The 26,505-nt window shown below is 24.8% G+C and overlaps 2 protein-coding genes across 4 annotated transcripts in view; both read left to right on the forward strand.

The window, feature by feature from the left end:
- The first annotated feature begins 8,761 nt into the window (after nucleotides 1-8,761).
- LOC107164347 (biogenesis of lysosome-related organelles complex 1 subunit 6-like) lies at nucleotides 8,762-14,792 on the forward strand. Of its 3 annotated transcripts, none has more exons than XM_089217169.1 (5): nucleotides 8,762-8,921; nucleotides 9,008-9,103; nucleotides 12,370-12,457; nucleotides 12,519-12,605; nucleotides 13,894-14,792. In XM_089217169.1, exons 1-5 carry the CDS (start codon nucleotides 8,866-8,868, stop codon nucleotides 14,002-14,004), a joined length of 438 nt encoding a protein of 145 aa, XP_089073295.1. In that variant the 5' UTR covers nucleotides 8,762-8,865; the 3' UTR covers nucleotides 14,005-14,792. The 3 variants fall into 3 exon arrangements, with proteins under 3 accessions (XP_089073295.1, XP_089073297.1, XP_089073296.1); XM_089217171.1 differs by having other exon boundaries at nucleotides 8,778-8,921; nucleotides 9,013-9,103; XM_089217170.1 differs by having other exon boundaries at nucleotides 8,781-8,946.
- Nucleotides 14,793-16,529: 1,737 nt separating this feature from the next.
- The window catches only part of LOC107164346 (transformation/transcription domain-associated protein-like), a 42,494-nt gene continuing 32,518 nt past the window's right edge, over nucleotides 16,530-26,505 (forward strand). Inside the window, exons 1-14 of the mRNA XM_089214936.1 lie at nucleotides 16,530-16,892; nucleotides 19,100-19,241; nucleotides 19,326-19,427; nucleotides 19,909-20,112; nucleotides 20,595-20,741; nucleotides 21,090-21,256; nucleotides 21,346-21,575; nucleotides 21,652-21,856; nucleotides 22,077-22,271; nucleotides 22,349-22,401; nucleotides 23,057-23,190; nucleotides 23,250-23,393; nucleotides 24,753-25,039; nucleotides 25,151-25,287. Coding sequence (XP_089071062.1) covers nucleotides 19,113-19,241; nucleotides 19,326-19,427; nucleotides 19,909-20,112; nucleotides 20,595-20,741; nucleotides 21,090-21,256; nucleotides 21,346-21,575; nucleotides 21,652-21,856; nucleotides 22,077-22,271; nucleotides 22,349-22,401; nucleotides 23,057-23,190; nucleotides 23,250-23,393; nucleotides 24,753-25,039; nucleotides 25,151-25,287 — 2,134 coding nt within the window. The 5' untranslated portion in view covers nucleotides 16,530-16,892; nucleotides 19,100-19,112. The remainder of the gene's footprint in view (nucleotides 16,893-19,099; nucleotides 19,242-19,325; nucleotides 19,428-19,908; nucleotides 20,113-20,594; nucleotides 20,742-21,089; nucleotides 21,257-21,345; nucleotides 21,576-21,651; nucleotides 21,857-22,076; nucleotides 22,272-22,348; nucleotides 22,402-23,056; nucleotides 23,191-23,249; nucleotides 23,394-24,752; nucleotides 25,040-25,150; nucleotides 25,288-26,505) is intronic.

Genomic DNA, 26,505 nt, shown 5'->3' on the forward strand with positions numbered 1-26,505 from the left:
TATATTAAGTATATTATGTAATAATATTTATAGTTAAAACACAATATAAATGTAATTTACTAGTCTTATTAATTAACTTATTTTTTAAAAAGGTCACAGGGAATACAACACTCAAATCTCCCTTAGTCCCTTTCGTAATCACATCACTGTAGCTGACGACATTATATTAAATTTAAATGACTAATTTGCCAACAGTGGTAAGGAAAAAAATTTAAATTTAATATGATTTGTTATATTATTATTATTATCATATATTTTATTTCAATATTTTTATTTTTGTTTTTAAAGAAGAAAGCCTCGATAGCGCGACCATTGACTTAAAAGCATATATATAATTAAATATTTTACACTATAATATTATGTCTAAATTGTAGAATTTAATATTTTTCATCAATAATAGTATATTTTGTATGGATTCTTCGTCAGGACCTAGTGCGTCGTGAAAGTGCTCAGGTAGGTATGTTGTATTTTTGTCGGTATCGCCACAGATGCGGTCAATACTTTTTTGGTGACACTTGCGGTCACTATTTTTTTTTTCACATAATATGAACTGGTTTTACAATACTGATAATATAATAATAATAAAGTTAAACCTATACTATATTAAAAATCAAACTTTCCTTCTTTTATATTATTTTTATATACAAATTATTGGTACAACGTTATCGATGTCAATGCGAAATAGAATAATATCCAAAGATATATGGAATTGCTTCCAAAAAAGACACAGGACAAATAAAATATCGTTGAAGGTTGGAACAGCAGATTAAATAAACAATTTAATAGACCTCGACCAACTTTTTTAGCTCTTTACAAATGTCTTAAATTAGAAGCTCAGCATGGAGAATTAGTGTTTGATCGACAATTTTTAAACTTGGAAGGAAAAAAACGGAAAAAATGTTACATTGCACTTGAGACTTGACAGAAGAATTGAAAAAAAAAAAAACATTAAAATCGTATGAAGAGAACATAGACTTAAAAAAATGTCTAACCATTCTTTCTAAAAAAACTAAATAAGCCCCTGCTTTTCAGATTAAGTTTTTTTTAAGGTTTCCCTTAATATTTAATGTACATAATTATATAGTTATATATTCAATTTTTGTGATATTCTTTTCTCGAAAGTTGAATTTTAGTTTGTACTTAATATGAATAATTTATTATTTGTTACAATAAATTATATATATAATATATATAATATATATATATATATATATTTATTTATTTATTTAACGTAATTATCTATATATTATTTTTTCATTTTAAAATCATAAGTAAAAGAATAAGAAGTATGAATAATAAAAGCAATTATTACCATAGAGTTTAAAAACTTGATACATTAAAATTTCTTTAGCATATTCTTTGATAAATATTTAATTTTATTTCATATATTTTCAATAAGTTCCCCTAACAAAAAATATAAACTTTTAAATTCTGCAGGGAGCTATTACGTCGATCCATATATCAACGTAGAGATTAAAATATACTGATGTATAAAATGTAATAGTTTCTTTATTTTTACAATTTATTAAAACTTGATACAAAAATACAGTTAATATGCTATAAAGGTGTTGGTGATCGGTGTTACGACCTTACTCTGAAATATTGTTATAATGACAATGAGTGGTTTTACGACCTGTCTCTAAGCGTCTTAAATGTTCCTAACCGTCTGACGAGCTCTTATCGTGGTCTCCCTTATACGAGTATATGCTCTTGTCCGTAGGAGCACCAGGTGATGGTCGTACGTGGTAGTAAAATCTGACACAAGGCAGAATTCGAGTTTCCTGGTGTAATTGGTTATTCTGGTCGATTCACATCCTTTCTTAATAACAGAGACTTTTTTCAAAAAGAGACGTGTGACAACACTTTTATAGTTTAATTATCTAGTCAGGTGTTCACTACGCTTTTTGCAATGACCTCGTCATGCTATTTTATATTAATTGCCTACTTAGTTATATCACCACTCATAAGTCATAGTAGAAACGTACCCTATGTTTTGTATAGGCGTACGTAACAATATCTAATAAATCAATATACAACATACACACTAACACTTTATTTGATGCAATTTCTTTGTTGTGTAAATTGAGGAACTGACTTTTGCTACACCTTGTATATAAAAAATATACATAATATTATATGATATAAATAAAAATGAAATATTGTTTGAAAAATCACCTTTGTGTTGGTAAAAATAGTAAAATACTACATTACTACATTAATTCTTGGTATTGTACCTACCTATATTTACCTTTTTTATTTTTATTATACCATAATGATTTGTAAAATTCTTATAATTTATATATTTAATAATAAAATAACTAAAAATGAAGCTGTAAAAGAACATTATAATTAGGGCTAGGATTTATATGCATTTACATGTTTTTTTCCTTAAGTCCAAATTGATTGGATGTCAGATTTGTCCGCGATTTGGCTTATTCTCGTTTAAATAGAATTAATTTTTTTGTTGCATATTTATATGCATATAATTGCATATTCATAGATTTTTGAGAATTTGATTTTTTTTAACTTAAATTTTTAAATTTGTATAAGTTATTATTAATTTTAAATGGTACTTCACGAAACCGATAGTTTTTGATTTATCCGTTGATTTATCATAAATATATAGCATAAATACTACCTATCTTTTCTTAGGTCGGATAATATACGTTCGTTAGGTACCTTATCGTTGGTCGGACGACTGGTTGAATTACTTACACATTGCTATACGGTGATACAGCACAGAATAATTGTATAAGTACGTCGTGGTCGTGTGTTGCGTAAATGTAGGGACGTCTGTCGTCTATACTTAATAATTTGAGTGGTTTTAATAACAGTGTCCACTGTGTCCAGTATGCCGAAAGTTCAAAGTGAAAGTGCCAAATTACGTCTAATTAAACTAATATTTAATGTAATAATATGAACTAATAGTAATAAGTAATAATAATAAATTATGAATTATAATAAAAATTTGTTTTTGCATATTTTGGTAAATAAAATGCATATTTTACAATTTATTATTGCATATAAATCCTAGTCCTAATTATAATCATGCTTTGGGTTTTAAAAGACTCCTTTTAAAATGTTTTTAATAACAATATTATAAGAGATATAAGGTAATTATAGTTAATATATTTAGGTGACCGTAGCCATTTTTCTTCAAAAACGAGTTATACCATTTTCCTCCAAAAAAAAAAAAAAAAAATAAAGAATAATTCTTGACAATTTTCCTCCAATAAATAATAAATAAAACACTAAAATAATTAGTATAAATAATCTATGGATAAGCAAAAGATACTTTCATAGCATATTAAATAAAAACAGAAATATTTGTTACCTATCCCAAACTTTTCGAGGATAGGATTTAGAATGTTTTTTAAACTCTGAATCCTGCATCAAGGTTAAGGATATTTTATTTACTGTTACTAGTTCAACACAAGCACCGAACAGTTTATGTCTATCCATTTCTATCCATTTCTATTCATATAAAATTCTTTTAAACCCTAATACATTGTGTCATTGGTAAATTTTCATTTTTTTTTTCTCTATACAAATTAAAAGTTATTATTACTGTTGTGATGAATTGAGGTATTTCGGCAAAGTATTATTATAGATTATTGATAATAAGCAGTCTTTCAATAACAAGACAGCAGGAACCTACTTATTCCGCTGTATTGTGATTATTCAAAGTTTTAATATCTTTTTTTCTTTTTGGTATTTGTACTTAAATGTTAAATAGTATAATTTTATTATATTATAATTTGTAAGATTTTTATAATTTATATTTTTAATGAAAAACAACAAAAAAATTAAAAATTAAATTAACTTTAAAAAACGTTTTTAATATACCTTTGGTCTAAACTTTAAATAGATCATAGACAGTCTATATAAGCCTGTTAAAATCGAAAGGAAAATATTCTTTAATACAAATTGAAATACTTTATACTTATACGTATATGTTGCTTTTATATTTTTAAATTTCTTCTGAATTTGAAAGTTTCTTTATAAAATTTAGAAATTGTTTTAAACTGTATAAAGTTTAAATCACTTTTTTGAATCATCAACTTTCATCCAGGCTCTAAGGTATCCATGTACTTAATTACTGTGTTCAATTTCAATGATGTCTTGATTATGGCAATGTCTAGGTATTCCTTAATGATTATGTAGCTTAAAAAAAGTTTATAATCAACAAATTCGCTTTAATAATTACTATGTAATATTTTAGGTGCCCCTGATATAAGAAAAATTAAGGTATTTCAGCAAAGTATTAACTTTCAAATTTTTGGTAATAATCAAGTATTAATGGTATAGATAGCTCCCTGCTGAATTTAAAAGTTTATATTTTTTGTTAGGGGAACTTATTGAAAATATATGAAATAAAATTAAATATTTATCAAAAAATATGCTAAAGAAATTTTAATGTATCAAGTTTTTAAACTCTATGGTAATAATTGCTATTATTATTCATACTTCTTATTCTTTTACTAATGATTTTAAAATGAAAAAAAATATATAGATAATTAAGTTAAATAAATAAATAAATAAATAAATAAATAAATATATATATATATATATATATATATATATGTATATTATATATATTATATATATATATGTATATTATATATATTATATATATAATTTATTGTAACAAATAATAAATTAATCATATTAAGTACAAACTAAAATTCAATTTTCGAGAAAAGAATATCACAAATATATAACTATATAATTATGTATATTAAATATTAAGGGAAACCTTAAAAAAAACTTAATCTGAAAAGCAGGGGCGTATTTAGTTTTTTAGAAAGAATTGTTAGACATTTTTTTAAGTCTATGTTCTCTTCATACGATTTTAATGTTTTTTTTTTCAATTCTTCTGTCAAGTCTCAAGTGCAATGTAATACTTTTTCCGTTTTTTTCCTTCCAAGTTTAAAAATTGTCGATCAAACAATAATTCTCCATGCTGAGCTTCTAATTTAAGAGATTTGTAAAGAGCTAAAAAAGTTGGTCGAGGTCTATTAAATTGTTTATTTAATCTGCTGTTCCAACCTTCAACGATATTATTTGTCCTGTGTCTTTTTTGGAAGCAATTCCAAATATCTTTGGATATTATTCTATTTCGCATTGACATCGATAACTTTGTACCAATAATTTGTATATAAAAATAATGTAAAAGAAGGAAAGTTTGATTTTTAATATAGTATAGGTTTAACTTTATTATTATTATATTATCAGTATTGTAAAACCAGTTCATACGTGTAAAAAAAAAAAAAAATAGTGACCGCATCTGTGGCGATACCGACAAAAATACAACATGTTCGTGGATCATAATAGCTAGTAGTTAATTAAATTATGTCTATGGATTTAGGAACTATATATTTAGTTAGAGACATACACTTACCTACCTTGTTATTATAAATTTATAATATCGTGTTAATTTACTTTATTTTATAATTTTTTAAAGTTTAAAGTTTAATAAATAAATACCTACCCGAAGAAATTAAAATGAAAAATGCATGGTCTTAAAATGTTTTTTAAGTGACTATATTATTAAAAATAGTAGTAAGTGCAAACTAGAATGATGTATACTAAATATATATTTGGTAAGAATTCATCAAACTTGAAGAAACACATTTTTGTCTTCTAAAAAAAAGTAGTATAAATAGCTAACAGAGGTCAAGTTGTCCAAATCTGCAGGTGTTCATATTGAAAATGTTCAATTGCGTGATACAACTACAATTTTTGCAAAATTCAAAACAATATTTAGTTTGAAAAAATATCCATATAAAATTATCAAATAGGTACCCAACTAATTATAAAATATATTTTGAATATAATTAATATTTAAGTCTTACCTTACTATATACTTTTTAATAACTTCTGTTTACTATTTCTGGAAATATCCTATGATAAACTTGTAAAATACGATTATAACTATTTTATAATAGAAGCATCCGAATATCATAAATATTAAATTAAAAACAATTCACAGACTTAAGCATATCTATACGTTGATAACGATTTTATAATTTTTGTATAGATTTGCTAATATTATTAAATCCATTTGGACTTATGGCCTACGACTGAGAGGCTGTATCTACCCGTAAATATAGCCAATACCTGTTATAGCAGCATAAAATATTGATATGTACCTATCTGATGGTTTGAGTCTGATCTGGTGTCAACTATGGATTTTCAGGAATCAAAACATTCAAACACTATTAACATAATTTATAGTATTTGCAGTGGCGAGTGACAATATCACGGGTTACAATATATTTATTTATTTTCTGGTGGCGTGACGGGGAGAGAGGTAAACAATATTATACTATTTAAAAAATGTCTAATAAAAATAACTATAATTTTGTTTTTTTCTGAACTCCCATATTAACCAATATTATACATATAATGGTAATATAAACAACAAAAAAGCGGGTAAGTCGTGGATGTCGCTCTGCATGCTGTATAGTAGGTTACAAAAGTGGGTTACTGTAATGCAGTAGTTCTCAACCGGGGTGACATGGACCTAGCTTAGGGATGACGCAGAATTTTAACAAGAAAATAAAAAAAATTTAAAAAATTAATTTTTCCGAAAACAGTCATATAATTTCTTATAATAAATATATTATACACCTATACCACCACTGGCATGTACATAACATACCTCAAAGTTCGTATCTTTATAATAGTTTGTATTATTTATATTTAATCTTTTGGTCCGATAAACACGTGTACCTAGTAATAAATATACAGCTAAGATTGTTTATTATTTTGATGTTAGTGTGACGCAGTGTTTGATTCTAGTGGCTAAAGGTGACATGAATCAAAAAAGGTTGAGAACTACTGCTGTAATGGATGGAATTAAATTTGAATCCAATGATATTATATCATTGTATACGAAAAACGATTCTGAGCGGAAACGGTTTATCTGTCTAGGATATATTATAGATTATCAAAAATTTTCAAATCTAAGATTTAAAAAGAAATTTTTATATGAAGTTCTAGCATAAAATAATTTATGAATTTTCGTGATTTTTACGTATGTTGTCAAAATTCAAATTTTCTAATCCTTGTAAAAAAAAATTGTGACCATGAATTAATTTTATTTTTCAACTGCTACTGTTAAAATGTGTTAGAAGCCTTGTATTAAATTTTCAAGCTTTTCTACCGAACAAATAAAGTTTTATCGATATTTATAGAAAAAAAAACTAGAAAAGTTGAAAAATTAAAATGTCAGTAAACAGCTCAAAACAAATCTAAATATTTTGAAAATTTTATCAAATATAGAAAATGCCTATATAAACATTCAGTGAAAATTTCAAGTATCTGCGGTCATTTGTTTTAGACTTTTAGAGTTACAACAAAATAAGAAAATCACTAAATGTGAAATCCACTGAAAATCCAATGTTGTAAAAATTTAAATTTCAAATGCTCATAAAAATGTAATTTGAATTTCCGGTGGACTTTTTATTTGTGATAAAGATTGACAAACTTGTAAGGAATCTTGTATTACATTTTCAAATCTTAGATTTAAAAAGTAAATTTTTTATGAATTTCTAGCTTAAAATAATTTGTGAATTTTCGTGATTTTTACATAATATGTTGTCAAAACTCAAACTTTGAATGCTTAAAAAAAAATTATGACTATGTATTCCTTTTATTTTGCAACTGCTATTGTAAAAATATGTTAGGAGCCTTGTATTAAATTTTCAAATCTTAGAATTAAAAAGAAAAACTTTTATGAATTTCTATCTAAGATAATTTGAACATTGCCGTAATTTTTAACGTATTTAGTCAAAATTTGAACTTTAAATGCTTATAAAAAAAATCGTGCCTACGTATTTTTAATATTTTTTAACTGCTATTGTTACAAGTTGTTAGAAGCATTGTATTAAATTTTCAAGCTTTTCTGCCAAACAAATAAATTTTTATCAATATTAATTTAAAAAAAAAAAAACTAATAATGATCGAAAATTTCAAATGCCTATGAATAGTTCAACTTAAATCGAAAATTGCATGGTGGATAGAATATACTTATATAAACATTTGGTGAAAATTTCATGTATTTATGGTCATTTGTTTTAAAGTTACATCAAAAACCAAAATCGATTTTGTCGAAAAATGAGTGTGCGTAAAATTTCCCATTTTTCCCTTAATTTTTAGTTTGTTTTTCTCGATTATTTAGAAAAGTATTAAGAATTTTTCACTTTTGACCCCCAAGTACCAACTAGATTCACTTTATGATCGAATAAGGTACTGAAGTCAAAAATCGAAGCACTTTTACTGCCCCAAAACGTGATAATAGACACACAAAAACACACACATCATGGTAAAATCAAGACATTCATCACTCCGCTCAGAATCTAATATTTGTTCATAACAAAAATTATGATTTTTTATTGTCCCATTTTGATTAAAAAAATATATGGTCACTTTACATATGCACTATGGAGATTTTAATTATTTAAATCTTAAATGTATTTATTTAAAACAATTATGAACTAATAATACATTTTTTAACTTTGAGATTTGGTACCAAAATTATTTAAGATAACCGTCCTCAATATTTATCTTGATTTTTAATATTATAATTGTAAATATAATTATTTTATACATTTTGGACAACTTCACTATATAGTATATACCTAAGTCATGTATAGGCAACTGAACATACAGTTTATGGTTATCGTTTTATCAGTTATCATTTATCACCAATTATTATTATCTGAGTGATTAATATGATATAAGTATTATCATTAAACAATAAACATTCCATTTTTCCTATGTATATTTTTTAACGAAATATATAATTTATATTAGGCTTTCAGTTTTTCTTGTGTTACAAATTATTCATTTTCTATAAAAATGGAAGATTTACACGTGATACCTAATGATAAATGTCGGAATGTAAATGAATCGAAGTAATTATGAAAAATTTACTGTGAAGTATTACGTATATATTTTATTTTATTTATTTAAAACATATACCTTATTATTTTTTAACTAGTTTAGAAACGAAGCCCGGATTATTAGTAATCAATTCCTATTTAAATCAAATAAATCCAGATTTGAAAGATGTTCAAACTGAAATTACAGAAGTTGTGTAAGTACCTATTTAAAATACTCAAGAGATAATTTGATTGTGGTATGAATCTGTTATCACAGTGTTTATTATTTCATTTTGCTCTCTACTATAATTTCTTATTTTAATGTTTGTAACTTATGCTCTTAAATATCTCAATGGTACTGGTTCGTTATATACTTGCACGGGTGCTTGAGAAATTTATCTCAAAACTTCCAAAAAAAGAAAATAAAAAAATGATTTTAATAACAAATAAGATTTAAGTGATAATTATCAATTTTTAAATATATTTAGTCAAAGTACCTACTCAAGTATTTAAACAAGTAATAGCTTGGTGACAAAATTACAAACCCTACTCAGATCTACAGTGGTTATTCTTATACTGTTTGATGTTTGATTATTAGTAGGGCTGTGAATTTAATGCACTAAAAAACCTTAAAAAATGCATTAAAAATGCAATAAAATACTTAAAATGCAAAAAAAAAAGGAATATAAAATGCCAAAAAATATAGAATAAAATTCATTTAAAATGGTTTTTAATTTTATTTTTATATTTATATTAATATTAGGTTAAACGTTCTATATTATATGCTGGAAACCTACAGTCATGGTACATTTTTTCCAAGAACTGTCATATTATTAAAACAATATATTTATTATTATGGATGGCTGCAGGATAACAAATCTGTGTGGTGGGGTTGAGTTTTTACAGGACTAGATAGGGTCGATAGGGATATAACAAACCAATACCATATAAATATAATTCCTAAGATAAAAATATTGCATAATATATATTGTATTGCTGATATTAACTTCTAAGTTATACCAACACTTTTTTAATTTAAACACTATCTAGTTAATTCATATTATAGTTATGTAGAAAGTTTGATTAATTTATATTTTAAGTTAAAACAATAATTAGGTAAGTTGTTGTTTTCATTATACTTCCATATTTTATTTTGGTTTAATATGTATGTATTGATGTAATAATAAAAAACAATGTTAATAATAAACAATTAACAAATAAATATTTTGTTGATTATCTGAAAATATATTACTACAGTGTTGGTATAATGTATGGATGTGCACTATAGTCTATATTGTAATAGTTTCATCAACAGATTTTTATTTTACTGATTTTGTAAATAAAAAAAATGTTTGTTTTAACATATTTTATCAAACTACCTTTACAAAACATTAAACTGATTAATATAATCATTATAATATTATTATTCATAAGTCTTTTATTATTTTGTTATAAAATCAAAAACAGTGCTATGTAAAAATGTGATATATTAATGTGATATTGAACCAATACATTATAATTAAGAGGGTACATCACTCTTATTTGTTTTCTCTGTCTTACAAACGCGTAACATAGTAAATTTACGCTCAGCACCAGGGCCGGCGCAAGAAGTTTTAGCGCCCTGGGCGCAACCATGTTTTGGCGCCCTTAACACCCCCCCCCCCCTTCCCGCCAAGACTAGTTTGAGTAGTATTAAAATTAAGTTTCTTAGTAAGTTAAATAAAATTAGCATGTATTTTGTATCATAACAATATTGTAATAAGGTTAGACATATTATTTTATTAACTTATAAAATTATACAACGAAAATAATATTAAATTTATATTATCATATTTATAGATACTCCGAAAAACGTGTTAAGTTAATAATACTAATTTTCATAATAATAAATATGCGAATGTGCGATTCACCTCGTTATATCGACCGTTGCGCCATATATTAATTATTATATATCATCATATATTAATATCAATTATCAAAATTCAAAGTATATTCATTAACATAAAATATCAAATCAAATAATATAATATTATTTCACGCCACCAGCCCACCACTACCTATAATATAGGAATATGGTGTTTCTGGTTTCACTAACTACTTATTAATTAAAACGGAATTTATTGTAAAAAAGAAACCAAAATACTATGTACAAATTTACTAAACAAAATATATCATCATATGAATATTGATTACCTGTTGGCGCCCACAGAAATTTTTCTAGGGGAGGCAATGTTAGGATTTGAGGATAAATATTATAATTTTACTAGGTGTATTAAAATAATAACATTTTTTATTATACTCGTGTACAATGTAGTATTATATTTTATTATATTTCAACTTATTTTATACTTTAAATTTGTTGTATAGTATATATAGTCATTTATCTTAAAACATTCAATTAAAAAAAATATTTTGAAAAAGCCAGGGGGGCAACTGCCCCAGCTTGCAGCCTATGGTTGGCAGTTACTTGTTAGCTTATACATTTGAGTATTTGACATTACACAGCAGACCGTACGGAGCGAGAGCTCGTCGAAAACAATAAATTGAATAAATAATTGTATGTGTCAGACAATTGTGTCTTTTTGATTTACACTATGTATATTCTGCGGTATTTTCACCGTAAGGTCCGAATGAGTTTTACCGCCACGGTTTTTCACAAATGCGGTGGTATGCTTCCATAATTCCATGTATTATTTTTACATCAAAACCAGCGGTATCGATGCACTGTTATATTATTCTTATATTCTACAAATATGACTAATATGAGACAATTGAAGATGCATCTTCAATTAAAACGACATTTGATAATGAATATTTCAAATTGTATAGATTGTTAATGCGTTTTAAAAGATAAATAAATAAAAATAATTTTCAGTTTGGAGCCCCTACGTGCTGGCGCCCATAGCTTTCACCGGCCCTGCTCAGCACTTCACGTTTTACTTTGTTAGCTTAAAAATTAGAGTGAATAGATTTATTATGAAACTTGATTAACACTATCTGTATTTTTTATGATAATTCAGTTTTTAAGTGAGTTCTGAGCATTTTTATTTTACAATTTATTATACGCGCATAATTCACTTAAAATCTGAATTATCGTAGAAAAACTTCCAATAAAACACAGATAATTTGCTTACCATCAAGTTTCATAATAGGTTTATTCACTCTAATTTTTAATCTAATGGAGTAAAACATGAACTACTGAGCGAAAATTTGCTATATTACGCGTTCGTAAGACTGAGACAAAAAATATGGGTGTTGCATCCTCTTAATAACAGTTTTTAAATAAACCTGTTAAATAACATAATATTCATCTAACTTTTAACTGCGTAATAGATGTAATTTTATATTGTTATTTTAATAGGTAAATCAATAATATAAATAACTATATTATACAATTTAGAAATATATTCTACAGCTTATGTTTTGTACGATGTTCACTACTATTTTAAGCTATATTATTAAAATGTTAATTATGTTTTAGTGACAAACAAAAATCGCTTATCGATGCTATGCTCAAAGAAAATGAAGAACTATCTAATTTATTAAATGAATCAGAAGTTCAAAATATGGTGAAATAATAATATTATGCATTTATTACTTCAGTTAATAATATGGTTGATTAATTTTCAGTTCTCATCCATTAAACATTGCCATGGGCAGCTGGTTGAATTAAAAAAAAAACTCATGTTTTTACACAAGAAAACTATGACATTAGAAGTAAGTCTTATTATTATTAGAAAAAAAAAACACATTATCTACAATCATCTCTACCTAACCATTGTTTAAATGATTTAAAATTAGCGCTGCCATAATCAAATACACAAAATTGTGAACTGTGTACAATCTCTTACTACTCCATTCATTCAAATTGAGACTCAACTACAGCTCCCTTCCCAACTTTGGTGGGCATTACTGTGATTTTTATCATTTCTTACTTAATCGTTCATCACTTTCTCAGCAAGGAATCAATTAAAGATCCTATTTTTAACTCTTGGTATAAACTTAAGGTTAGGTTAGATTATTAGTAGGTAATGGTAATCAGTATTATCTTTACCTCACTACTGCTCTCTCAGCCAACAATATAACCATTATCAAAGGTATACTCGTATACTTAAGTTATATTAGAACCGTCTTTACAATTTTTGAAAGGATGAGCTTAACAAAGGTTTTTTCTTGTACCAAATTTTACATTGTTATACAAGATAGTGTCTAGATATAATAATTTTTAATGTCAAAAGAAGCTATTATAAGGTGTTCATAATTTTCTTAATTGTAGAACTGAAATATTGTGATACACGTGGTGAATTTAAGCAAATAATTGTATCTTGTGGTAATTCCGTAGAGCGTGGATTGTTATAAAATATTTTAATTGTTATTACACATATCTGCAATACCTTTACAATTTAATAATACAATTTCACAAAAATGTGTGATTCATTTCCTCTATTTTTTAGTTTATTTCATTTAAAAAAGTGGAATATGTACAAATTGAAGCATTATAATATAAACTTGTTAACATTTAGTATCTATATAAAGTATATTATAAATACTAAACTATTTTTGTACTTGGAAAAATCTTGTTCAGACTTCTACGTATGAATATTGATAATATCTCATCACATATTAAAATGTGTTGCACAAACTCAATATGGTTTTATAAGGTTATATTTACTTCAATTATACTATTTTAACCTAATTTCACTTTTAAGCACAATAAAAAAAAGATTTGTGTTAATTATCACGATTGTTTGTACAAAGCTATATTTAAGAATTAGGTAACAAACAAATTTTGTAAAAAAATGTATTTTAATTTGGATGGAACTTCTATGCTTCCATAATATAAATAAAATATAAAGGTAATTGTCAAGTGCTTTTAATTTTATTATATATTTTAAATATTATTGAGAAATGATGTTTGTGAACTTTAATAAAATGAATAAGTAGTTAATTAAAATTAAAACCTTATATTATTTGAACGTAATAATATACTATTATTATAATTTAGAAAAGAGCTAATGTGTTGCGTGTGGCTAAACAAAGAGAAGCATTACAAAGAGAACATCAGAAAGAATCAATGTTGGTACGGGAACAAGAACTTATATCAAAACAAACATAGATTTATGCACTTTTAAAAGTACTTGGATAGTTCATTATTTTTACAATGTTTATCGATTAAAATTGACTTTTAATCTCTGTATGTTATGTTTAAATTGCACAAAATTAAATAATGTACATCAAAATATTATTTTTATGTTTAAAAAGTGTAATGTACCTATGTAATTTTAACTATTATTATTGAATACATAATATATGGAATGTAACTAAAAGAATTTTCAAATGTAATTTATCAACTATGTTATTATATTATATTATTTGTCATTATTTATTTTATGGAAAGCTCTAATCCCTTTTTCTAATTCAATTAATAAAAAAAAAAATTAAAAATAGTATTATTATCAATAACCATAAAAAAATAATACTATGGGTTTTTTTTTTAAATTTTTAGTTTATTAATTTTATTAGTTATTTTTTTTTGTTAACTCTGTATATTACATTATTTACATATTCAAACAAACTATCTAAATTATGTGTTATTAGACTTGTGTTATTTCTTAAATTACTGTACCTTATTTTGTGTTTAAATAAATTATCTTGCAAATATTTTTTTATAAACTATGACTAAATGGTTGTTCTTACCTAGCGGTTAGCATTATATTAATAATGATTAATATTAATAGTTATATGATTTAATGTTATTATATAAGTATATGTATTTAATAAATTATTTTTATTCAATATTGTACTTAATAATTATTAAATTTTAGTGGTATGTGACCAATTATGTATTTCGAGATTAAGTAATATGCCCATTTAATTAAATTATTTGTATTTTTTTCCTGTTAATTTGAGTTATTTTTTTTTCATATTTTTTCTTATTTAACTGTGCCTACTCTAGTAACATTGAATTATAAATAAAAAAAAGTATTTATTTAAATTATTTGAAAATAAGTATTTCACGTGAAAAATATTTTATTCGAACTGCATTTTAGCCAAAAATATTTATCTGTTAAATAGTCTACTGAAATATGTACCAACTAATGATTAATTGGGCAAGTTTAATAAAACTGTTTTTGACTGAAATGCTATTAAGGCATAATATTTTTGGATTTCTTACACACTCCCAATTTATCATTGAATTTAAATTTAACTTGAACATAATATACATTAAAGTGACTTAATCATTGAGAAGGTATTGTCATGTTGAGGTATGATTGGTCCTTACTGTAAAATGGTTGTTTTATACTTCCCATTTTTTTAAATTTAATTTAAATATTACAAATTTTGGTAGGTTTTATGGGATTGTAAGTCCAATAATTAAAAATAAGGATTCTAGTAGTTATTTTCATTCAACACATGCAATCTAGGTATGCTATCAAACCCAGATAATTTTGAACTTTAAAATAACATAAAATACTGTAGTAGTGTATCATTTAACCATAATTTGTTATTAAGCATACTCTACAGTGTAGACTTGCAGAAGAATTGTCATCCAACTTGATGAGATTGACAAAAAATTTGATGAACATATTTACCAACTAACTTTAACATATCTAATCAAACAACACAAAAAATACTTAATTCAAAAACATAATCTAAATTAATATTAAATAAAAACTTTGTTTTAACTAGATTCTGATTGTAGCAGTGAAACTTAACCTCACCACTAACTAGAATTCATTGTCCATGCAAAGATGAGAAAACTCCAATTTTGTATTTTTGATAAAAAAAAGTTAACGAATACATCTGTGTCAGAATGATATAAATTTGATTACCCGTATAGGAAGTATATTAAAAGCCAGATAGCTCAGGAGTTTTTTTTTCTTGAAGTTTTTAAAAATGAATTTATCTAATATTTGTATGAACCTCTTTAATTAATGTAATGGTTTCAAAATAATTTGTCTTTAATTAATTTTTGTGCCTGAAGATACTTTAAAGTAGAAAAAATCTCAACAAATTATCTCATCATCGACTTAAAAAACATGTAGATACCTATTCAATGTTTGGAAAAATGTTGGTTCAACCTTCAACCCATATATAATATATTAATATAATAATATTCTTTATTATCTATGGGACAACCACAAAACAAAATCCTAGATATATTATCCATCACTGGCTAAAACAAAATTAGTAATAATAAATTACTAATTAGACAATCTTTTTAATTAATCGTTCTTATCATTTTTTATTAACGTTATGTGACAATTAATACTGAACATTTGGCTCTTAAATAAAATAGAATTTCGGTGATATCATAGGAATTAGGGATTTAAAACAAATTTTCCAAGCCTACTAAATTTGTTTTATTAATTATTATTTAAAGGATCTGTTGGTTGGAACGACCAGAAATCGGTACCTACTCTGTACTCATAGATAATAAAGAATTCTTTATTATCTATGTACCTATACTATAACAAGACGTAACAATGATGATAACGCGTTAATTCCCCATATTTTGTACAATTCTACATTCTACATTATTGTTCCATGGTTCTACACTGTCGACTCGATTGTCACTTTCGCTTGGAAGAGTTGAAACTCACTCGTTACCTAACGACTACCGACTACCGAGTCTACGTCGTTCAGTCGTTGCCGTTTCGTGGTTGCCGCCTTGCCGGTGTCCTGGTGATAGTATGGTACGCGCGTTTCTCGTAGCCGCATTGGCGTTATCATTGTTATTCACGGAATGATTTTAAAAAATTATGTCGATATTGTATAAATAATAATAATAATAATAACAACAATAATTTTTCCATCGAAGTCGTTTGATTCGAAAATCGATGGAATTCATGGGCCACGGGGTTATCGTACATTCGAGACGGTGAACTCTCCACAAGGCTGTCTTCTTCATATGAAAAATGAAGTCCGGTTGACGGACCTCGGCGTAACAACAGCACAAAACTGTGCCTTACACGATTTTCAATTACGAACTATAAACGAAAGGTAAACTTGTGGATCTTGCTGATCTAACAATGAAGTTTCATAAAATGTTATTTCACAATATTATTGCATTTGTATCATTTATATTTGTGAGTATTTTGTAGCTATAATTTTTCATTAAACCTAACCTTTTTATATTGATGTATGACAAATAGTTTACAACCAGTGCATACCCAATATTGCTACTGTTGATAATAGTGGTTGAACTAATGCTTATAATGGGTTACTACCAAAAAGTCTGAGGCATAAAACGTCTGCTGTAGATAAGTCCTATGCCTAAAAAGTTCAGAGTATATTATGTACATAACAATATCCAAAATAATTTGTTAAAAAAAATTAAATTATTATAAATCATAATTATTATGTTCCATTTATTTAATTAGTATCATTACCTACCTTTATAAAAAATCAAAACTATTCATACAAAAAAGATATACATCATTTATCATAATGATTCAAATGAAAAATTCAATAATTTTAATGTTTATCTAGTAGTAAGACTTATCAGTTTAATAACTAACTGTCGTTAAAATTATTCTTATATTGTATATGTATAAAAATGTTTAAAATAATATATTTAGAAAAAAGTTCAATAATTATGTATTTGATATTATGACCAAATTTGAAATTTTTTTCTTCAAGAGCTCACGACTAACAAACTTAACAAAATTTCAAACTATACTGATAAAAATTAAAACTGTTCAGTTACCCATGTACGATATGTACATAATGAACATACCCATCACCATAGATATCTCTATCTATATTAACAATATTGGATGTAAAGGCTATAAGGGTAAAACTCAACAAACTAGATAATTAAGATAAAAGAAATAATAGGCATTTGATTATTACATGCAACCAAAAGTCAAACAGTGTTTAAAGTCTAAAAAAGTAGTTACCTACTGATATACAAGATTTATGGTATTTAAGATTATATGTGTAGGACTTTTTTCTTAAGCACATTTTGATGTATACCCATTGTAAGCATTGGTACAACCGCTATTATCAACTGTAGTAATATTGGGTATGCACTGGTTGTAAACTATTCGGCATACATCAATATAAAAAGGTTAGGTAATAGGTTTAATAAAAATTATATCTATAGTAGGAACTTACCTTTAAAATATGTGTTTTAAGATTTTTTATACAGTGTTAGATATTTTGTTTCATAGTTCGATATAAAATAATAAAATATAGTACAATGTTTTGGTTGTCAATTTAATTTCATATCAACGCTAACATCAATTTAAGAGTAGAACCTATTGTAAATATTTTTATCAAAATTATTAAAGTAGGTGTGCTATTATTTTTTAGTGATTGTAGGCAATAATCCAGTATATAAATATTGGATTTTTAATAATATACCAACCTTTTAACATTATTTATCATTTTAGTAAATTGTTAATCTATTTATTTGGGTACTTGTTTGTTATCGCCCCGCCAATACACCGAATAAAATTTATTGCCCCGCCACTCTTGTTTGTTATCGCCCCTCCAGTACATCGCATACAATTTATCGCTATTGCTAATCGTTTGTGATATATTTTAGAAAATGAGAAAACTAAATTTTATCATTTTTATGATAATTTTCGATTAGTTCGTTACAATAATTTGCAACAAGTGGGATTCAAACATAATACTGTAAACCACACGTATAATTTTGTCGATCCGGACACAGGGGCTCACACCCAACATATTGAGAGGTTGTGGGGTTTTGCTAAATGGGGCAATAAAAATCGTCGTGGGACTAACAGAAATTTTCTAGAATCATATTTGGCAGAGTTTATGTGGAGAACACGTCTCGGAAAACAATACGCATTTGAAACTATCCTCAAAGATATTTCCGAATTCTGGCCTCCATTATAACTATATATTCATAATATATTTTCTACATTTTTCTACATATTTTATATTTTATACATTTTTGAATTTAAATTTTATACTATACATTTATATATTTAACACTATTAAAATAAAATAACATAATATTATACATTGAAATATTTTTTTTTATTTATGGAGGGGCGATAAATTTTATACGGTGTACTGGCGAGGCGATAACAAACAAGTACCTTTATTTGTATTAATATTTTTTATAAATTATAATTAATAAAAATGTTATAATGTTATCTTTTTTTACTTAAATTAAATAAAATGATAAACTTCTATGTATTAACTTATATTTTAACATTTCTTTGATTTTTTAGTTAGCACCAAGACATGGAGCCAGTTCGTAAAATAGTACACTCCAAGACATCTGGTCTAGTGGATTTGTCACTGATATTAAATGCTGCTGTGAATGTTAAGGTCAAACTGCAGCTTGTACGTAAAATTTCTGATACTATGGAGGTAATTTGAATTCTACTTTAAAAAACCATATTATAATTCTCAAATAGTATAATTAATAACTATTCTTTTAAATTTGAATTTCAGGAATGTTGCCGAACCAAAATTTACTTTGATAATATGCTTATTGTTTTAATTAAGCTGTTTAACTCAACTGAACCAGTTTTTAGCCCAGATAATGATTTATTTGTAAGTATCATTTAATAGAAGAAAAATATATTTATCAAGAGGACATGAACAACCCACATGTGTTGTCTCCATCTAAAAAGTGTGTAGCATAGAAAATGTTATGCTATCAGATCATGTTTAAGTAGGTTAATTAAGAATTCATAGTGAATTAACCTTTTATAAAATTTAAAGGTAAGATTATTATCTAGTATTATTATTCTTATTATCTCTTAGGCTTTTTATCATCTTTAAATACTAATAACTCGAGTTAAAATAAAAATATGTTAAAAGCCAATGAGTAACTAGATAATAATCATATTATTAAATTAGGTAAGAAATAAATTCACTCTAAATTTTAGACTAACGGAGCTAAATGTGTGTTACGCACTTGTAAGACACAGACAACACATGCGAGTATCACTTTTCCCATCAAATTATATATTTATTAATATAATTTTTAGATTTTTTTTTTAAACTAATATTTGTATTGTAAATTTTACAGAAATTAAGAAAGTTGATACTTCAAATAATTAATAGAGTTCTTCCTAAACACGAACAATCAAAAATTCATTTTCACAGCATATTTAAGTTGTGCACACAAGTTGTTGAAACTGATAATGAAGAGAATGTGCTTTGTAGTTTATTAATCCTTAAGGATCTACTGAACTCTTTCAAACCAAAATACGATTGTGTTTTAAAAGCAGAGGTATATCTATTATATTGTTGTGTACTATTAATTATATATATATAAAGTAAATTTTACTGATTTTTAAAATATATATTAATAATTAATCTCATGAAATTTTATCTATATAATTAAAAAATATATATAAATATATTTTTTATGTGTTATCAATCTGGCACTTAGTTTGTTGTTGTATGTAAAACTATAAAATTTTAGAAGATATAGTAAAAAATATTATATATCCATATGAATAATCCTTCTTCTTTCTCTGGCACTTATTACTCTCTAAGAGTTTTGGCCGCCATCACAATATCTCTCCATTTTTCATGGTCCTGAACTATTTCCCTCCATTCCTGTACTCCCAGTCTTTCAATGTCTTTATCCATAACATCCAGCCACCTTTTCCTGGGTCTTACTCATGGTATCATTCCCATTGGTTTCCAATTTAGAATTGTTCTATGAATAATTAATATGAATAATTCTGCAAATAATTATTTTTTCAGATTTTTAAATTGTTAATGTTTATTAAGGAAATATATAACAATTCAAGTAGCCTAGAGAAAATTTTTAATTTTCAAAAGACTTCTGATTTAAAAGTATTAATCACTACTATTCGTGTACCTACAACTGTTACAAGAAACTCTGTTAATGTAAGTATTGGTAATATTTATGTATATTTTGTTATACATTTATAATAATCATCAAACATACTTATAAATTATTTTAATTATATTAAAATATAATTTATATTTTAAATTTGATCACCCATAATTAAAATATAATAAGCATTATTTATTTTTGAATAATATGCTAATCTACTTATTATTTTGATATTTTACACATAATTGGTATGATTTATTATGTTATTTATTGTAAACTGTTATAAGTTTAAGTATTTTATATACAATTTTTTTTTTACTTATTAATTTTATAAACTTAATTTGAAGTCTAGTTTTTCAATTCTTAATAAAACATATTTATATTTTGTTTATTTTTAGTATGCATTTGTTCCAATGGGAAAGCTATCATTTAAAGTTTTGAAAGAAATCGCATCGCTATTGAAAATATATTATTCATTTTATAATGAAGTTCCAGATTTTAAGAAAGACATTTTAGAATTGATTCCAGTACTTGTGAGATTTTTTAATTTGGATATCCCTTATAAGTAATTGACTTAATTGTTTTTATAATAGTATTAATTAAAAATTAATTTACAATAATTATATATATTCTATGTTTTTAATTATATTTCAGACCAGATCACAGAGATTTAGTGATAGATTTAAAACATGCTCAAGTGAGGTTATTGTTTTTTTTTTCACAATTCGTAAAAGGTATCAAGGATGGAGTTCGTATACATTGTCCTTCATTGCCTGGTAAAATTATAAGTTTGATGAACTGTAATGTAACATCAGATATTACTAGCATTCGTTCAGAATTGCTCTCTGGGTTTGAAAGTGTTGTACTTAATGATTTCAAACATGGTATGTTCGGATAATATGTTAAAAAGTTGAGTAAAAAAATACGTCATATATAATTCTCATGATTTTATTTTTATAGAATTTTTGCCATATATGGATAAATTTTTAGATGAGACCTTAATTACTGGAAAAAGTTGGTCTTCAAAATCTTCACTAAGACCTAAAGCTTATATATATATTGATCATCTTATAACACATTTACACAGTCAATTATCATTAAATTTTTTAGTTCGTGTAGTTCATTTACATTTTTCTAATTTATTAGATCCTACTCTCCAACCTGAGTAAGTTAATTAATATACAAGTAATAAATTTGTTACCATAGAAAATTAAATATCTCAAAGTCAAACTAATTTAATACCTTTTTTTGAAAATCATTTGTAAATTCATATGTACTATAGTACATATGAACTGTATACAAGTATTTTATAAATTATTGTTCAATTGTAGTTTTATCTGTAAATAATATAATGCAACTTTTGTTATATTCATATAATTTTTTAGATTTCAAATTAATTTATGTAACATGGTCATGAATGTATTAAGTTATATTGTTCAACGACAAAATCAGTCCATTACAAACTTGAATTTGATTGAAAAAGGCAAGAGTCCTTTAATAGATTTATTTTATCGAGTATTTCATATTTTTGTTTTGAAGTTGAAGCAGTTTAAAAAGTTTTATTTGCCACAGATAACTGAGTAATATTTTACTTACGTATTTATTTAATATAATATTATTACCTATAATTTCATTCAATTATTTGCTATATTTCCAGATGTACCATTTCTAAAGAAAATGTTATTGAAACCATTTCATCTATTTTGGCAGGTATGATAAAATTTAATATTTCAGATGATTTAAAAATTTTTTATTGTGAAATATATTGTACAATTATTGTGATATTTGAATTTGTTACAAGTGGTTTAATTTTTAGTATTGAAGTATGTATTTAAAATTTATCTTCAATAAAACAGTATTTTATTGTTTGACCTATAATATATATTTAATTAACTTTATTTGATATTTAATTATAGTTATTATTGTTTTGTTTCTTCTATATCTATATTTTGGTGTGAGCCATTTTGAAATATTTTTGCATAATGTGTTTTTTGTTTGTTTATTATTTCTCAATTTAAACAATAATACATTTTTTAATTTTCCTGAGCATTTATTTTATGTGTTTATATAACCACTGAGGTGCTCTTTATATAAAATTTCGTAAGTATAATTTTGTTATCTTTGATATATTTTTTAATATTCAAAACTAGTTTGGGAAGGAATCAAAATAAAAATTCACATTTACTATAAAATTTATTTTTCTGGCATGTTAAAAAAATATTAACTATGTTTTGGTATATACCTAAATATATATATATGTATTAATATTCTTTTATTAGGTTTGAATGATTGAATGATTTTTTTTGTATTTTTGCAGATATATTTACATGTATATTATATTATATAACATTATTGTATTTTTTAGAAAAACAATCAAATGAAAAAATGGATTTTAAGTATGGTTATCATCCATCACAAATAGCTCCTTATTCTTTAGCAGATTCTAAACGATTTCTAAAAATAATTTTTCCAGCAATTAGAACAGTTTTTCAATTTATTGTAATTATATTTTGGTACATTGTTTAAACATAAAACTAATAATAACTCAATAATTTTAGGTAAAAATTGAAGGAGAAAAATTTTTAATCCACCATCATTATAAAAAAACATTTTATCATTTTTTAAATAATTCATTATTGTCATTAAAAATTTTTGATTGTCCATTGCAAAAAAAAGAAATGGTCAAAGAAATACTAAGTGCTGTAAGTAAATTTATTTTAAATTATATTTTTCAGATTGTTTGTGTTTCAAATATATGCTTAACCTACATTTTGTGTGGTCTCCAAATTACAAACATACAATCTAATATGCATTAGCATAACCAATTTTGTGTTGTTAGTTTTAACACTGGAAGGAATCAAATTTTAGAATATTTTAAGATTTACTTTCTAGATTTTATCTCATAAGATTTTGTTCATTATTTGATATTATAGGTAATTATGCATGTTGTAAAAGTAATATTTTCTTGGCTAAAATTTACTTAAATTTGAAATATTATTTAGAGTTTATAAAATGCTTTAGATGGTATTCTTACATCATTGGTCAATTTGTTCATATATTAAAGCTAACAATATGTAATTGGTTCTGTTCAATCTAAATTTCCTTTGTTTTAATTTTTTAAGACAGAGAAAGCACATGATGGCAATTCTCTAACATTGTTTACAATGTTTATATATGTAGGGCGCTCAATTATCTGAGTAAACATGGTTAATAATTTAAAAAAAAAAAACTACTATTAAAACCAATAACTGGTTTTTTATTTTAAGTTACATGATTGTAAATCATATTTTTTTTATTAGGAATAAGTGCAAAAATATTATTAATAACATCTTCTATATTTATATATAGTTACTACTGTGGTAAAGGTACATACTTACATACATGTACACTTACAAGAAGGATTAAAATCATTATGTAGAAGTATTATTTTATTCGAATAATTATGAAAAAAATCATATGAATAGTTTTTTTTTTTTAAATAATTATGTTTTCAAATTAATCAAATACATTTTTATTTGAATAATTATCTAGATAAATTTAGCACAACTCAACGACAGACATATAATACTCGTATGGTTGACTCAGTAGTGATGGATGTATGGAAATGGGTATTGCCTGACCACTACCTAACAAAAATAGATTGTTGTGGAAGTTCCTTCTTGTGAATTTTAGAATAGTATTATTTTGAAAGGATTCTTTGATATTTTTTGAAACATTATTTTTTCCTTTTAAACGTTTACACAATTAAACTAACCTTACTTAATTGAATATAATATTCATATACTAAAATTTGTAATTGATAATAATTGTTATAGAAAAATTACTATTAAGCGGCCTTTTTATTTTATCAAGATTCTTTAAAATTATAACTTATAGTTTCTTCTAATTATAGTTAAATATGGTTGCTAAATGGATTGGCTATTTTACTATTTAAATATTAACGCTTTCAAATCTTTACATTAATGTTGATTGTTTTTACTTCTTTTATTTCAAATTCTACAATATTTTATTTTGATGACATAATAGTTGTTAATATGTTTAATATTTATTTATTTTTTCAGCTTTCGTGTATCAGTCCAAATCATCTAATGACATTGATCACAGGGGATCATTTAGTTAAACAGATTTATGCTAATAATCTAGAATCATTAGTCTTTGAAATGGCATTGAAAGATGAAGTTTTGGTTTCAATTTTTAGCAGCTTGATATTTGATTATATATTAAATAATTTATTTGATGAAAATGAAAAATCACGTTTATCTGATTTGATTGATTTGATTCAGTTAAATGTCAAATTAAATCATAGTGATGATAAACACAATGAATACATTTATCAAATAATTCAAAAGTAAATAAATTACATAAATAATAACTTATCCAAAATAAAAAATATTTTACATATGCTCAATGTTTTAATATTATGATTATTTTAATGTAACTACTAAAAAATATTATTTAGGTTGAAGATAAATTTACAAAATACAGAACACCCTATATTTTTTATTGGGATATTAAAAACAATGCTAATTATTGTCGAGACGGCAAGTTATGAATTCGGAGAAACTATGTATTCAGTAATTAGATGTCTGTTTGACGGTATTACAACTCTTTATAATTATTTCACTATTTTTAAAAGCTTTTGATTGGATTATCTAATATTAAATAATCCTTAAGAGAATTCTATACTCGCATGCATTGTCTCAATCATACAAACACATAAGATTGCAAATTTTATGTTCTAAATAATCTGTTTAACTCTGTTATGTTTGTTATTGAAACAAATTAACCTGTTATCAAATTTAGAAAAAAAATATTATCCAGCGAATCTCCTAGGTTATTTTATATTTTAATTTTAAAGTGACTTATGAGTATTTTAAAATTCTAAATTGTTTAAATTTTAAAATACTCAATCATAAACCACTTAAAAATTAAAATAATAATTTTAACAAATATATCGGAGTTAAATGGATCATTCAGAATGGACAATTTATTATGTTATGTATTTGTGAGACGGAGACTGTGCAAGCGGGTGTAGTGTTTACTTTACTATTTGTGTATGTATGCTAATAGGTACCATCAAATATTTAAGCAGCAAGATCATAGATTGAAACTGTATATTTTAGAGGTATAAGAAATTGCAAAATACACATTTGAAAATATTTCAAATTTTTAACTCTTTTGGAATTTCGGTCAGAGGTTAAAGTGGGGAAAAATCCAGAGTGGACTAATGTCTCCACAAAGTTATAAGCGTTCCATACATAATTTTAGGTATAATGTCTAATCTATAAAATCCTAATTTGTTAAAGGGGACGCTTTTTAACCGCCGTCAGAGGTAAGGGGACTGAGTCCTGCTGCGTCCCCCCACTTTAACCCCTGATTTTGGTACACAAATGCATAATAAATCATGCTTTCTTAAAAATGAATTTTCATTATAAACTTAATTATAATGTTGACAGAGTTGTGTTAAGTTTAAATGTACTAATAATCTAGTGTTTTTAACAATATTTTAACCATATTCATTTTATTCTCGCAATATCTCTGATATTTTTAAAAGAATATTCATTCATAGATAAATCATAAGTACATACCAAAACTTATTAAATAATGAAAATACAAACGATGTTGTGATCCTTATACCTTAAATTATTTTTTATTTTATTTTACAAGTGAAATTAGAGTAGTGTATGAAAACGTATAATTAGCTAGATTATTTGTGAATTTCAAACTTCTTTAACTTTGTTTAATATTTAATTAGAAAAAAAAACTTTTAAAAATGTGCATCAAATTTGTAGAGAAAAATTGGCATTAGAATTT

The sequence above is a fragment of the Diuraphis noxia genome, unplaced genomic scaffold, assembly GCF_037042655.1.
Source record: "Diuraphis noxia isolate RWA-SAM2 unplaced genomic scaffold, SU_Dnox_SAM2 contig0001, whole genome shotgun sequence".
Classification (NCBI taxonomy): Eukaryota; Metazoa; Arthropoda; class Insecta; order Hemiptera; family Aphididae; genus Diuraphis; species Diuraphis noxia.

What these genes read in the sequence shown, in the direction of transcription:
- LOC107164347 (XM_089217169.1), top strand. Translation starts at nt 8,866, where the DNA reads ATGGAAGATTTACACGTGATACCTAATGATAAATGTCGGAATGTAAAT. An exon ending in CGGAATGTAAATGAATCGAA is followed by an intron (nt 8,922 to 9,007) that starts GTAATTATGAAA and finishes TTTTTTAACTAG; the next exon opens with TTTAGAAACGAAGCCCGGAT. An exon ending in AGAAAACTATGACATTAGAA is followed by an intron (nt 12,606 to 13,893) that starts GTAAGTCTTATT and finishes ATTATAATTTAG; the next exon opens with AAAAGAGCTAATGTGTTGCG.